This window comes from Doryrhamphus excisus, linkage group LG13, assembly GCF_037039965.1.
Source record: "Doryrhamphus excisus strain RoL-2023G ecotype Guam linkage group LG13, RoL_Dexc_Guam_v1.1, whole genome shotgun sequence".
NCBI lineage: Eukaryota > Metazoa > Chordata > Actinopteri > Syngnathiformes > Syngnathidae > Doryrhamphus > Doryrhamphus excisus.
Window position 1 is genome coordinate 9594794 of NC_136369.1, and position 16320 is coordinate 9611113.

The 16320-nt window shown below is 40.2% G+C and overlaps 1 protein-coding gene across 4 annotated transcripts in view; it reads right to left on the reverse strand.

The window, feature by feature from the left end:
• dennd2b (DENN domain containing 2B) overlaps positions 1-16320 on the reverse strand; it is a 41062-nt gene that overhangs the window by 22181 nt on the left and 2561 nt on the right. For 2 of the 4 annotated variants that reach the window (XM_058088435.2, XM_078795773.1), the window contains exon 2: positions 4392-4490. In XM_058088435.2, the coding sequence (XP_057944418.2) occupies positions 4392-4465 (74 nt within the window). In that variant the 5' untranslated portion in view covers positions 4466-4490. Of the gene's footprint in view, positions 1-4391; positions 4491-14492; positions 14738-16320 lie in introns of those variants that run through there. The other 2 variants (XM_058088434.2, XM_078795772.1) reach the window with 2 other exon arrangements.

Consider the following 16320-nt stretch of genomic DNA (forward strand, 5'->3'; position numbering starts at 1 on the left):
CATCTGTTTTACCTGTAAGTCTTCTTTTCAATATTGTCCTGTCCAAAGCTGCGTGATCCTTGTAGTTAAATGATACTCGATGGTAATCCCAAACTCAGTGCTGATTTGACCATTGTCGCAAAGCTTTTCACCGTGCCTCATTATAGATTTCCTGGCAGGTCTAAGACAGTTGCCTTCGACCTCATAAATGTTCAGGAATATTGTCACAGCTTCAAAGCCGGGTAAGGACTGCAAAAGTGAAGCGTTAGGCGATCTGATGTCACAGCTATGGTTAGAATAACAAGCACTGTGGGAGGAGGAAACTGGGAGCTGTGGGACTGTGATCCAATAATGCAGGTTGGGACAAATCTCACCTCACACCTGTCTGCACTTCCCTGGTTTCGATCCTTACACTCCGGGGCGGGAGACTCTTACAACACATTGAAACCCGCTAGCTGCAATAATGATGGCTGCATATCATCTTTCAGCCTTTAAACAACTATAAAGGTGAAAAAATTAAACTGCCTTAACAGACCAAGTCAATCCATGAATTGAGTTTGATGACAATAAAGTTTGTGTTTTGGTTGATGAAGACCTCCATCAGAGTCGAAGGGGAATACAAAAATGTATTCTGAATCAAGTTTGACAGGATTCTTGGAAACCTTCCAAACAAAATGACCAAATCATGGACCACAGGAAGCCAGTGAAATGCTGAGGCTAAATATTAATGGGAATGTTTAAGTAAAGTAACCACAAAGAGTCACTCATGTCTAAAGGCCATCTCTAATGTAGATCATTAACTTAATCACAATAAACTACAAGTTTACTATTTGAGTTGTTTGGTTTGTTGTATTTTCTCTTTTTAACTATAAGGAATGGAGAGACTTTAGAGCTGTGTATACAAACTACCTTACTTAGAAGGGAAGAACAGTAGATAAGACCTTATTTACAGATATTAAAAAGCCTATGTGAAATCATGTCACCGCTGAAGGGTAGCAAAAAGAGAAGAAATTTGATGAAGATCTCCAGCTAATTTTGGCATCTATTATAATGTCGAGAAATGTATTTTCCATTCACCTTGTCAATGTCCACACCATCAATTTGTATTTTCGCATAAATGTCCTTTCTGCTATGACCAAATAGCATTATTGTAGTTTTGCTGAGGTTTGCTTAGGAATCTTTTTTAATGTAGTCATATTTTAGTAGTTATATATATATAATTATTTATTAACCACCGTCACTTCAAGGCTTAAAAACACTTAAATACACATTTTTTATTATATTTTCTGCGGCATTGGTAGGATCATGATTCTCATGGCTGACTTTCGAGCAGCTAATGTGAGATCAATCCTCTGCTGTGACCCTGAACAGCATAAACTGTATCTAGTATGGATGGGACACAGTGGAAACCTCATCTCGTTAAAACATGTTTTCATTGTTTTCACACACAAATGAACTGAATAAGTGTGTTGATTAATATAAATGTAAGATTTTTATCAGGACATTTGTCGCTAATGCTCTCACCATTTCAGAAAGAGAAGGTTGCTAAAGCAAACCTTAAATGCAGTGTGTGCACGTTTAGCAACCACATCCTATACAGCCATATACAGTGAAGAAAATAAGTATTTGAACACCCTGCTATTTTGCTATTTCTCCCACTTAGAAATCATGGAGGGGTCTGAAATTTTCATCTTAGGTGCATGTCCACTGTGAGAGAGATAAACTAAAAAGAAAAATCCAGAAATCACAATGCATGATTTTTTAACAATTTATTTGTGTGATACAGCTGCAAATAAGTATTTGAACACCTGAGAAAATGAATGTTAATATTTGGTACAGTAGCCTTTGTTTGCTATTACAGAGGTCAAACGTTTCCTGTAGTTTTTCACCAGGTTTGCACACACTGCAGGAGGGATCTTGGCCCACTCCTCCACACAGATCTTCTCTAGATCAGTCAGGTTTCTGGGCTGTCGCTGAGAAACACGGAGTTTGAGCTCCCTCCAAAGATTTTCGATTGGGTTCAGGTCTGGAGACTGGCTGGGCCATGCTAGAACCTTGATATGCTTCTTACGGAGCCACTCCTTGGTTTTCCTGGCTGTGTGCTTCGGGTCGTTGTCGTGTTGGAAGACCCAGCCACGACCCATCTTCAATGCTCTGACAGAGGGAAGGAGGTTGTTCCCCAAAATCTCACAATACACGGCCCCAGTCATCCTCTCTTTAATGCAGTGCACTCGTCCTGTCCCATGTGCAGAAAAACACCCCCAAAGCATGATGCTACCACCCCCATGCTTCACAGTAGGGATGGTGTTCTTCGGATTGTACTCTTCATTCTTCTTCCTCCAAACACGCTTATTGGAATTATGACCAAAAAGTTCTATTTTGGTCTCATCTGACCATAAAACTTTCTCCCATGACTCCTCTGTATCATCCAAATGGTCATATGCAAACTTAAGACGGGCCTTGACATGTGCTGGTTTAAGCAGGGGAACCTTTCGTGCCATGCATGATTTCACATCATGACGTCTTAGTGTATTACCTACAGTAACCTTGGAAACGGTGGTCCCAGCTCTTTTCAGGTCATTGACCAAGTCCTGTCGTGTAGTTCTGGGCTGATTCCTCACCTTTCTTAGAATCATTGAGACCCCACGAGGTGATATCTTGCATGGGGCTCCACTCCGATTGAGATTGACCGTCATGTTTAGCTTCTTCCATTTTCTAATGATAGCTCCAACAGTGGACCTTTTTTCACCAAGCTGCTTGGTAATTGCTCCGTAGCCCTTTCCAGCCTTGTGGAGGTGTACAATTTTGTCTCTGGTGTCTTTGGACAGCTCTTTGGTCTTCGCCATGTTACAAGTTAAAGTCTTACTGATTGTATGGGGTGGACAGGTGTCTTTATGCAGCTAACGACCTCAAACAGGTGCATCTGATTCAGGATGATACATGGAGTGCAGGTGGACTTCTAATGGGCAGACTAACAGGTCTTTCAGGGTCAGAATTCTAGATGATACACAGGTGTTCAAATACTTATTTGCAGCTGTATCACACAAATAAATTGTTAAAAAATCATGCATTGTGATTTCTGGATTTTTCTTTTTAGTTTATCTCTCTCACAGTGGACATGCACCTACGATGAAAATTTCAGACCCCTCCATGATTTCTAAGTGGGAGAAATAGCAAAATAGCAGGGTGTTCAAATACTTATTTTCTTCACTGTAATTCTATTTAGCGTGGTTTGCCACTTCAAGGGAACCATGTTTACCATGCAAGTACGTATATATGGACAGAACAAGGTAAAACGTTTTTGATGAATATTGCCGTGTGCAACAAGCACCACTGACTCACTCTGTAATCACACACAGGCCCGGAATCAAACACATGGCTCCAGCACGATAAGTGTGTTAGCAGGGAGACTAAACTCACAAGTATGAGCATCAATTACTAGCAACGCCCCCATAAATAAATGGCTTGTCCCCCGAAATCAACATTTTAGAAGTGAAAACTCCGCCAGAAAAAAAGCTACTACAGCTAAAGATATTCTCCACTCATCGCTCATCTCTGTGGTCGTGCTGGATGCACGCCAGATGCCCCCTCCTGCACTTCCCCTTAGTAATCAAATCACAACTGAGCCGACACGCAGCGCAGACTTTGTGGAAACCGAGAAAGTGACCGATTAGACAACAAATAATTAACAACAACTAAGGAGGATGAGGAGGCGATACCATGAATATACCATCAAAGATGCCTGATGCTGTGTTTAATGTAACTGTCGGGAATAGATGACGTGCCCCACGAGGTGGCGTACGTGGTGAATGACGCGCATGGTGGCCTCTGATGCGCAGTCCAATCAGGCGCATTTAAAGGCAATGAGAGGCGTTCATTTGATGAAGGCCCTCTCACGCCTTCTCTCCTCCATCTTTGCCACTTGCGCCAATGGGAGGGATCACAAAATTTGCAAAGTGTACTGGCCACATCCCATTGGTCTACAAAATTAGACCCTATTGAGTGTAAACTCTAGGTTTTAGTTAGCAAAAAACAAATCACTGAATAGTCAAGCTGGTGTGAATGTTGACAGACTGCATGTCACAGTTAAACGTTATCTTTCTGTTTGAAGGATGACAGAATGACAGGACAAGCTAGGCAAAATATCCCATATCACTGCTGAACCTTGTTTCCCATGCCCAACAGGCAGCTGTCAGCTCATTGCATGCTAACACAAGCTGCAGCTCGCAAGTTGCATGAGGCCCTTATCCACCATCCAAGGACATGCAGTACTTGGAAGTCTCTTTTGAAACGGGAGAATAAAATATTTCATTCCATCACAAGAACCAAAATGCAATCAATAAAAATAGTTTGGCAATTGCGACACATAAGTGGAAAAGGATGTCAAGGAGTGTCCTGGAGCGCACACTAACCTGTCGGGGGTGTCTGGTGGAGCTTTACCCCCTCCTGCATGAGGCACAGCCTTTGAACTCTTGTTGGCAGTCATGCTTGCCTGCAAACCACCCACTCACCTAAAGGACAAACAGAAGTACTTTACAAAAAGAATATAGTGTCAAGGCAAACAACAACCCCTATAGCCCCTATGTTCCCAAAGTGTGCTACAAGTACTTCTAGGGGTACGCAGATTGCCATTGGGTGTACGTGAATAAAAATAAAAAATGGCCAGACTACATTAACACTAACTTTTGAGATTTACGTAATGCATTCAAATGCCTTGTGAAGTACCACAGCACAGGTAGTACAGTGCAAAAGAAAGGTGACAAAATGAAGTTCCTCATTGATCTGTTTATGTATCTTAAGCAGGGGTCTCAAACTCAATTTACTTGGGGGCCACTGGAGCTAGGGTCTGAGGGAGACTGGGCCGCATCAGGTTTTCCAAAAAAAAAAAACAAAAACGCATTTATTAAAAACAGAAAAATGAATAAACTTTGCTTTGGTTTCGATTTTCTACAACTGCAGGTTCTTGAGACACATGCTAACTCGCAAACTAGAAAGCTAGCGAACTAAACGGTAGCCTTCAAGTTATTTCCTTTCAACTTAAATAGCCAAAAACTTACCACTTCCACACGGATAGGGAGGATAACTATTAACAGTTATTTAACCTTTAACATGAACATTAATCAAACGTAATAATTTTTTCTGGGTACATGATACCATACAGCATCCATATCAAACTTGCGCGGGCCGCACTAACATTAAACTTTCATATCAAGGCGGGGGCCTCAAACTAGTGTCCTGCGGGCCACATTTGGCCCGCGGGCCGCATGTTTGAGACCCCCGATTTTAAGCATGCAAGAGTAGGGGGTACATTGTTTCAGGTCAAATGTCTGAAGGGGTAGGCAACTATAAAAAATTAGGGAACCACTGAGATAGATGTCAGATGTGAGATCTGTGAAGCAACAACAGCATTCCACACAATAACACCCCCCTACCCCCTTGGACAAGAGGCCATCACTCAATGAAAATCATGTTTCCGAATGTACAAGTGACCCTATCCTCAAATCTAAAATGAAATTGCACTGGAGGTCAAATAGAGATCCTTAGAGATCAGAGATAGAGGATGGGAGGGCGCTTGGTAGCGTGGCATGTTTACAGGAAGTTGTTGTATGAAGAAGCCAGCCAAGCAGACGTTCGAACCAGTCCTATAGAGACGAATGAGGAGAGCGAGGGAGCATTCCTGCTGTCAGCTATTTCCTGTGACTGTGGACTCGGCTAAGGGGATGGCGAATTCATCATTTTTATATTTGAGAAACACAGATGAAAAGGTTTAATACATGATGGTACAGGAAGGCTATAAAAAAAGTGTTCACATCCATGTCTATACCAGGAGTGTCCAAAGTGCAACCAGGGGGCCATTTGCAGCCAGCGGCATATTCTAAAAATAGAGTTTAACAAGAAAATAACAGCAAAAATGTAAAAATCAGCAATAATTTAAAAAAATAACATCAAAATATCACACAAAGACAGCTGGGATAGGCTCCAGCATGCCCGCGACCCTAGTGAGGAAAAGCGATATTGAAAATGGATGGACGGGCCTTCGTTTATACCAATCTATCCCACCTGACTTGGGGTGAATGGCAGACTACACCCGGGGCCGATCACCAGTCAATCACAGACAATTTTAGAGGTCAAAAAAGAAAATATACTGAATGATTTCATTGCAAAAAGAAAAACATATTCTGGCTTAGTAAAGTATGCAAGTATTTTTTCAAGATCCAATCAAAGGTGCAGATGTGAATAGTCATTTCTGATTAATCCCTAATTAATCTCTGCTGAAGAAAAAAATCTATCTTGGCTCATTTTAACAAATATACTAAGATCTCCAGAAAGCAAGTTACAGACATTTCCAATTATCCCAGCTCTCACACAGATGTTATTTAAAGCTTAGAACAATGTTTAAATGACTTTGTTATTTTCAAAAAGCTACAATCAGTGTGTCACAGAGGCCCCGGATGGACTTTTCTGTGTAAACAACAAGGCGTTAGCCAGATAACTTCCTGGACTCTGATAGTATCTCCCCTCGAAAAATCCCACTCAGTAAACAGCAACCCCGGAAATACTATTGCAGTACCTTGCCAATAAGCTGCCTACTAGCATTGCCATTTGTGTAACTTAACTAAATCACAAATTACGCTTTTAAATCAGTCAACGTAAAGAATCCAAATCAATCAGAGGTTCTTAACTAACAATGCAGACCAAAATGGACGACTGAAATTATACTGATGGTGAGTCACACTGGTTTGAAAACATAAAAAATACAAGCAACAATGAGTTAGCATTTATTTCTCATTAATGAATGCCCTAATGGATGATGACATTGTCATCCAACAGTCATGTGAAAAAAACACTTGTGGCACTCCTTTTGTGTTAAAAAAAACATTAAAAGGGACCCATTATGCTCATTTTTCAACCCTTTGTATTGAGTTGTGGACTCCTATAGAGCAGCTACACACAATAACCCAATAACCCCATAAGCACAGAGAACTTTATAGTTTTTGCAGAGTCTGCACCTATTCCCGCTGTATTTCCTTTGATCTATGCTTCCTGCCAAAACGGTCTGTCACACGCCCAAAGTGCTTCCTAACTTTGAACCATATAAGGAAAACCGCCCCTCTGTGACATCACAAAGGGGTGGTTTATACCACACCTTTTGAAACCCGAGCTTTTTGAGCCATGTCAAACTTCTTTCAGGGTTCACTTCCAAATGCGCAAACCTCATTATCTGCAACTTTGGCATCATTTAACACGAGAATACAACATTGTAACTACATTTATAGGTCAAAAAAGTGGAAAAAGCATAATAGGTCCCCTTTAATCAGTAACTTTTTCACATGCAATGAGAGTGGAAAAAGGTAGGTTTAACAGTACATGGTCAACTTGAAACTGGTTCTACAACAATCATTTTTGAGGGGGGCAGCTAAACAACAAGAACATAAATATGCATACAAAATGGATGAATTAAGACTTGACTGCTCCTCCATACCCTGATAGTAGAGGAAACAGAGAAAAAATACATGGCACCATCCATCATCGATAAAGGCAAAGTCAAAGAAACAAGGAAGTTGGCTGCTCACTAAGAAAAAGCTTTTTTAACCACTTTGGTTGACTCCTCAGCATTCAATCATCAAATCTTTAAACTAGTATGAAGTATTATGTTTAAAGTCAAATAATCTTGGATGGCTACAAAGATACTGCATGAGACCATTGTTGAACTATATGTCACTCAGCATAACTCTTACTTCATCACTTATCCAGACAATGTTATCTTCTTTCCAGCTTGCTTGACTATCATAAAACATTGTCATCAGTTAGCTCTTTGGTATTGAAGTTGCTTGAATGTCAAAATGAAAAAAGAATAAACATTTTTTAACAAGAGAACCTCGATTACAAAAGACCGAAATTCCCCACCTCATCACCAAAATAAACCCAGCATAGCCATCAGGGGTTTTCCTGGTCGTGTCATGCTCATGTCTACAAGCACAAGGCTAATACGTTTTTCCTCAGTGACAAGCTTATTCAGAATTCTTTGGCGTACAATGGTGTCTTTATGAGACAATCACAAATTACATAGAGGGGCTCTTTGTGTTCAATGCACGTCTCTTTAAGAGGGTGATGTGGTAAAAAAAAATTCTTATCAGCTTAGTATGTGTGTGTAAGACACAGATTTAATTAAGTTAAATGTCATTTAAAAGAGGGTCAAAGTGTCCTTGACCCTGTCATGTTTGACAGATCATCTGATCTGCAGTTTACCGCCGCCCAACATGCAGGAATGTACTAATATTTGTCCAACAGGCTGCTGCCGTAACATTGGTGCAAATCAAAGACTGGTTTCATAGGATCGAAAAAACAAATGAGAAGAGGGTGGGTACACATATACAAACTACATACCAGCCACTACATATACTGTACATATACATATACTACATTGCAGTGTGACTTTTCTACAATTTCATTATGATAGGAAACATTTAATTCCAGATACCTTCTTCAATCTGAAAGGCAAATAGTATGATCAGGTGCTCACAAAGACATTGTAAAAACACCTTAATTCCCCTCACTTGTCTTCAACTACTCAGCTTTCAGGCTAATTCATTCCTCGGTTTCTGCAGCTCAGCAACCTGACTTCAAGATTTTTTCAGAACCAACCACAGAGCTGTATAACTGAAGCCAAAAATCAGTAGAAAAAGCAAAGGAAGAATAAGACCGCTCAACTTTTTCCAGGCCTAACCACACATTAACCAGCAAGACCATCAGACCTTCGTCTGATCCACACCCGGGTTTCAGTATCTCGCAGACAAACAAGAATTGTCCACTATAGACAGTGATAGCTTTGTTTCTTTGTGATACACAGGGACAGTCTAGGTTAGGGATGACGTCACACATAGAAGATATAATTAATGGAATTAAAATGTATCTTTATGTTAAAGACTTGGTTATGTGGGTTTTTGTGTTTAGTATTTTATTATGTAGGCAATGGGGGCGTGACATCATAATGAACTGATCACTTCACTGCACTTAGTGCATGTATGTCCATTGCTCGACTTGACTTCAAAACGGTACTGCATCAGTAGTCTTGACAAAAGCATCGTTGGCAACTCGACACGCCAACAAACAAAAGCAATGGAGAAGAACAAAAGTCTTCTTCTACATGTTCTATTGGCCTGGTTTTTATGTGAAAGAAGATTGAGGGCAACAACAGGGACTATTGCAGCAAAGTGGAGACTGTGGAGCGTAACACTGTCCAGAGCTAAGGCACAGCAACTGCTAAGAATTTGTCATCAGGGTTTTATGCTGCTAATTTTTATGCTGCTAATTCTAATACAGATTCTCCACCCATCCAATCCATCATCTGTACCGCTTATCCTCACCAGGGTCGCTGGAATTGTGAAATCCGCTGATACTGATACCGATCACATGCAATAATTGTAATTTTTTCAATTTGTTCATGATGAGTGCTATTGGCCTACTGATGGAAAGGTTAGGACAATTTTAAGGTCCCCTGAATCCCAAGTTGCCCAAAAAATAGTTAATTTTAACAAATAAAAAAGGGGGTGGGGCCCTGTGGGATTTTTTTTTCCCCCATGGGACCCAGAATCTGAAAAAGTTAACATAAATGTCGTCAACTATGTCTTCCCCTATCCTTTGCTATTGCTACATATCCACAATCATACATATTCCGCTCTAGTAAAGCTGCCTGTACTTTTGTCTCTGCGGGATTTCCTCATATACATCGCCATTTTACTCTCTCAGTGCGCAATACACCAACTTTTGTCTTCTTCACATCCAAGCAGTTGCTGCCGATTGGAGGAAAATAGAACTGTTACTGTGCCTACAAGTACAAGTAAATTCACACACAAGATCCACAAGACTTTGATCTGTAGCTCCCGCAAAAAAAAAGCCCAAAACATTTATAGTGAATTAGTTACTGTGCTACACCCACAAGATATTTTTATGGCATGTGTTGCAGAATGCGTACTTACATTAGCATAGGTAAAGTTAGCATATGCTGATTACATGCTTTTCCAAGGACTAGTGACCGATTGATCGGAGCAACGCTAACGTTTGTTGTGTGAATAATAACAATACCGCAATTACAAAGCTACACAGGAACTCGGGAACAACTGTTTTTGACAGAGGAAATAGGGCACCATGCAGTGGAAAACTCACAAGTGATAAACTTATGAGTGATTGAAACAAAAGTCTTATTCAGTTCATAACCATGTATCTCCAGAGAGCTCAAAGAGAAACCCACCCAACAGAAACTGTTACTGCCTGTTGCATATAATCACACTTCCACAAGTACCCACATTGAACATACGTTTTGCCTTTTTATCTCCATTTTAGCTTTAACAGTGTAGAGTATTTTTGTAGTTGCGGCAGAGGGAAAAACCCTGCGAGTAACCTAGATATGAGCATGCACAGCTGCAGAGGCAGGCATGTGGAAAACAGGCTTTTATCCATCTGTGCTGCAGGGGGGGTCAAAGACTGTGTGTCATCTGACCTCGGAAACACAGTCTGACTTATCCAAGGACGTTAAGTGGATAAGATGAAATCTTGTTGGTGTCTGTACATCTGAGTTTAGCTGGTCCATTCAAAAGAATGGCTGAGATTTCACACATAAAGAATGAAGAGCAACATTTAAGAAAAGCTCAAAAAACTGGAAAGGTTTTTCTAAGTGTATTTTTCTGTGATGGGTTAAATGCAGAGTTGAAATACTTGCAGTGTACATGAGAATAACAATCATAATAGCTATATTATTTTACATTAATTATGGTTACATCTCGTGCTCCCCGTGCATGCGTGGGTTTTCTCCAGGGACTCCGGTTTCTTCCCACATTCCAAAAACATGCTAGGTTAATTAGCGACTCCAAATTGTCCATAGGTATGAATGTGAGTGTGAATGGTTGTTTGTCTATATATGCCCTGTGATTGGCTGGCGACCAGTCCAGGGTGTACCCCGCCTCTCGCCCAAAGACAGCTGGGATAGGCTCCAGCACCCCCGCAACCCTCGTGAGGATAAGAGGTAGAAAATGAATGAATGAATGGTTACATCTCTTGAAATCATTGAAGTGTATACTATATGTTAAGCTAAGGAGGTTACTGACTGCCTGTAATTATACAAGTTGAATTATTTTAAAAATAGGACTTTGAACCGTGTGAACTGAAACTAGAACTACAGCCAACTTGTACCATAGGTTACAATTATGTAGGACAACTTATCTCATTCTAAAATGCTCCCAAGGGGTCGATTTGTGAGCATTTTGAGACAATGTCTATTATTGATCATTGGCTTAAAAAAGGACCAATATTTTGAAACTGGTATTACACCTATACTGCATAGTGTGACATTTATTGCAACATGAGGCAGTGAAGCATTGGTGTATATTTTCTGGCTATGCTAAGGTGGCAGCTACAGAATATTTTTTTTTCTGCCAAAAAGGAAAGCCAAGTTGGACGTGGAAGCTCTCATTTTACCAGTCATTATATGCTGTTAACCTCACCGGTGGTGAAGACCTTTGGGAAGTGACCGAAAGAATGAGACTGTGGATCCAAGCAGCTGACAGGAGTTTCCTCTGTAAGGTGGGTGGGCTTGCGGATTGGGCGAGAGACATCGAGACATCTGGAGGGAGCTAAGCTACTACTGTTATTCTTCCAGACGAGGTGGTTTGGGCGACTGATTGAGGTTCCTTCATACACGGTGCAAATGCTATAACAAGGAATTCAAGTAACAAACTTCTGGCTTGGTTAGGCAGCAAAAACATGGCACTTCAGGAATTTAAGGCAAAGTCATGCATGACAACTTTTTTTTTTGCAAAATTGTAGTGTTAGATTCTTACATTGGGTCCTTGCTGATTTGCAAAAGCTGCACAAAGATGGAACTGCATAATGGAATGTGTAACTGGTTATTACTTGCAATGCCTGTGAGCACGTACAATAAGACAGAGCCAAAGGTCATGGCAATCCTTCCAAACATTCCCCTCAAAAGCCACCAATGTCAACCAGTGTCGGAGGAAAATTCAGAAGATTCATCATCCTATGGTGACCATAATTGCCAGCACAACATTTTCATTTTCAGCTGCTCCTCGCTGTTGACAAGTTTATGTTTGGTTCAACCAATGAACAGACTGGAAAACAGCCAGAAAAAAGTTTATTTGTGTAACTCTACAAAAATGATGTTTTTTTGGTGTTGAAAGAGACATAAAACATTTCCAGAAAACATTTGACGCTTTAAACAACTCAAGGCATTCTTGCTCAAGATTAGTTTTCTCATGTCATTTTGTTGTTTCGATTATTCTTGCATCTTTGTTTACACGCTATGTGCCTAGCTGTCACTGGCTGTTACTTTGCACTGGCAGCAGCAAGCTAGCTAACTGCAGCTGGGAAAAGAACAAACACAGCAAAGCAAAATTTCCCTCCAGCCAGTGTCAGTGCATCTGCACCTTCCAAGCACAACAACAATGCATTTACATTTACTAGCGATCCACAAGTGGATATCACGTTCATGGGCCACGTACTTACTTTCGTTGTTCACTTGACTCTCTCATGCATCTTGTCCTCAAAACACTATTTATGTGTGGTTGTTTAATGAATATAATGATGGCCGCACTATGGGGGGGGGGGGGGGGGGTCCTCCCATATCACAGGCTAATTTAGAAGAGCCACAAAAGGTCAAAGAATATTGATATTGTGTTGGCAGTCACAAATCAAACACAGTTTGTTGACAGCTCTAATACTGATGAAAGTTGAGACCCCTGCAACCTGGACACTAAATGTATTCTCTTTTAATGAGCGAGACAGATTTCTATTTGATATTTTGTTATCTTTAGCATAAATTCCCGTGTATAAGTCGCTCCTCTTTGATTAAACCCTGCGTCTTATACTTATACCTTTTTTTGTTGAGAACTGATATTTTGCTGAAACTTAGCTATGTTCTACTGCTGATTACTAAAAAACAAAAAAAAAGTAGAAACAAACTTTTTTCTGATGAAAGATGATAGTCTAATCTTTCTTTTGGTATATACCATGTTTATATAGTCCAAGAACGCAATATTCTGTGTGCCTTTAGAAATCAGTTAAAATGTATGTCTACTATATTGGCTAAAACAAGTGTAAAGTTGACAATAGGGGTGTTATTTTATGTCTACAAGGCTCTAATAATTGTTTTAAAAATTACTAAAGGTCATAAAATGTTTTATAGGCTCTAACTACAAATATATTGTATTTATTGATATTGAATCCTATTTGCACAAATGTACTTATTGCGGTGAGCTTTGGAACCATTTAATTAACTGTAAAAAATGAGGGACGACTGTACTCCAGAGTGACTCGCAGCAGTAATTCCACTTCGTCCTTAGTCTAGACAAGAGGACGATGACAGACCTTGTGTGCGTTCTTTCTTCTCGTATTGTTTTAGTGTGCCACATGGCTTTGTCTGGGTGTGTGCCTCAAGTATTATATCATTTTCACCTAGTACTAAGATACCATTGGGATTAATCCCCCCAAACACACACGCACACACACACACACAATTGTCTGTTAAAATCCATGATTACTTACATTAACAGATTGGTATACTCAGCCAGTCACACCAAAACCCTCACAGAGTCCTCTTGAAAGCCAAAGAATCTCCCCAATAGCTTGTGTTGTTATATATAGACCAATGTAAGGACACACAACTGTGTCTAATCTACACTTCCATAAATATAATAGCAAATGAATAATCAAAGTTGTTGTTACAGCTTTACACTACTTAAAATGTCAAGAGACTAAATATATACTCACAAGGGCCATTTTATCATCAATCCAATAGTGCAGATGTTGTGGTGAGAGCGCCAATAACTTTTGAATGTTAAAAAAAAAACAGTCCAATGTAGGTCAGGATATGCTAGCCTATTTGAAGAAAACACTGACAGCTTAGCTTCTGTGTGACAGGTGACAAAGCAAAAACTTGTATGTATTCATGGAGCTGATTCATAGGGAATAATGTATATATTGTTGAGGCCAGTGAGTGTGTAGTAATATGTGGAAAACTACAGCATTAGACTTTTTGTTTCCTTTAGAAGACAGCAGCTTAAAACGTGAGTTCTCACAATCTAACTATGTTGAGTGGAGACAAAACAGTGTGCACTTAATCCACTTCATCTTGCAGGAAGGGTTAAGCCCCTGAGACAAAAACAAACATTCCCAGGCGTCCAAACTCCCCGAAAATGCCCTAAATCACATCGGTGCAATGGGGATGTTTAACTCATACCGCCGCTTGTATTGCATATTCCCTTTATGATAACGTAGCAGCCAGTTATGGTGTTTAGCCATCTTGTTTCACTTCAACGTTAAACGTGACTATGACCAAATATGGTCACGTGGAGGCCACTTTCAAAACGCACCATGACACGTTTAACATTTCTAATATAACTTTGGTACATGCTCTACCAAAAATACGTTATTGGTCCACACCCCCTACCCTCTTCTGAGTCGTTGTTGAGCTTTAAAGAAGTTATTGTGTTTTTTGTTACCTCCGAGTTCCTCTTGAGCATGGCTGCTGACATATTGAGATGTTCTCGTCCTTTAAAGTCTGCTTCTTCTACTCGGTGAAAAAGTCTGGCCCCGGTTCGAAGGATACCTGCCCTCCGCAATAATGTCCAAGTCATGTATTTCCAAGCAAAACCGACCCCAAAAAAAAGGAATGACGCTCTCAAAGCCTTTTTGGGAAGGCTGGACTTGTTACCTTGGTAACGGCTTGTTTGGCCCCACTTTTTGTCGGGATTTTGCTCCCTCGCCTTCCCCCTCCCCCTCCTCCTCCTGCTCCTCTTCCTCCTCCTCTTCTTCCTCGAGGCATTCATAGCTCATTCTTGCTTTGTTTATTGTCACTGCAGTTCATGAATGTTGGACTGTGGATGAATATTCACAAAGTGGAGGGGACCGTCAAATGTCCCCACGTCCACTCACAAAGATTGCTTTCCATAAACGGTATTTTACGTTATGCATCTACATGTTCTGGGGGACTGATCCAAACATCAGTTGGACATTAATATTCTAGCCTGATGAGATTGATCATTTTCAGTTCTCTATTTTCACAAATGTGAAAATTAGGAACAAGTTATTGGAAACAGGAGGGCTTTTAATGGCTTGAAGCCAATAGTAGTTTTTGCTTTTGTTTAGTTATTATTAACTATTAACTTTGTTTTTCTCAAACAATTGTATGCTATAAAAGGGAATAACTTTACTCTATCATGACCACTTTTAAATTAAAACAATTAAAACTACAGAAATGTTCATTCATTCATTCATTCATTTTCTACCGCTTATCCTCACAAGGGTATGCTGGAGCCTATCCCAGCTGTCTTCGGGCGAGAGGTGGGGTACACCCTGGACTGGTTGCCAGCCAATCACAGGGCACATATAGACAAACAACCATTCACACTCACATTCATACCTATGGACAATTTGGAGTGGCCAATTAACCTAGCATGTTTTTGGAATGTGGGAGGAAACCGGAGTACCTAGAGAAAACCCACACATGCACGGGGAGAACATGCAAACTCCACACAGAGATGGCCGAGGGTGGAATTGAACTGGTCCTAGCTGTGTGACCTGTGCGCTAACCACCCCACCACCGTGCAGCCTTGCAACAGAAATATTCAGTTTTTTAAATTCCATGTTATTCATTGTATGAAATCATGAAAAATCAGAGCAGCAACCTTTTGAGGGTGTTTTCCTAAAAGAGATTAATAATTTAAATATATATTATGTTACAGTATATCAGAATTTCTGAACACTACTCAATTATCTCCATCCCACATGAACTAATTGACTGAAAAAAGAATTGCAGAACAACTGAAAACATTGTATGTGCATGCCAAGCCTGTAGGTGGCGGTGTGACTTGGTAACACACATGTGAACCAACTGCTTGTGTTTGGTACAAAGCCAAAATGACCTTTTAAGATTCTTTGTTGCCACATGCATGGGATAATAATTAGATAATATGCAGAGGGGTGGACTCGAGTCAGGCGACTTGGATTGGAGTCACACTTGACTCACAATTTTGATGACTTTAGAATCGACTCGACATTGACTTGGCCTTTGCCATCAGTGACTACGGATTTGACTCGGACTTTAGTTTTAGGACTTGAAAATATTTGAGATTCTCAGTGAATTCATTGAGTAAAATGTGTCTCCATTGTTCAAAGTATTCAACTAATGTGATGATTATTATGTAATTTCCAGCAAGACAGCATATTTTCCTTTTGAATCTGCCTCATTGAATGCATCTACTAAGTACTAATGTCCAATCAGGTTAAAGAACAAACATTTACCTTTCTGTGCATTAATTATATGAATAC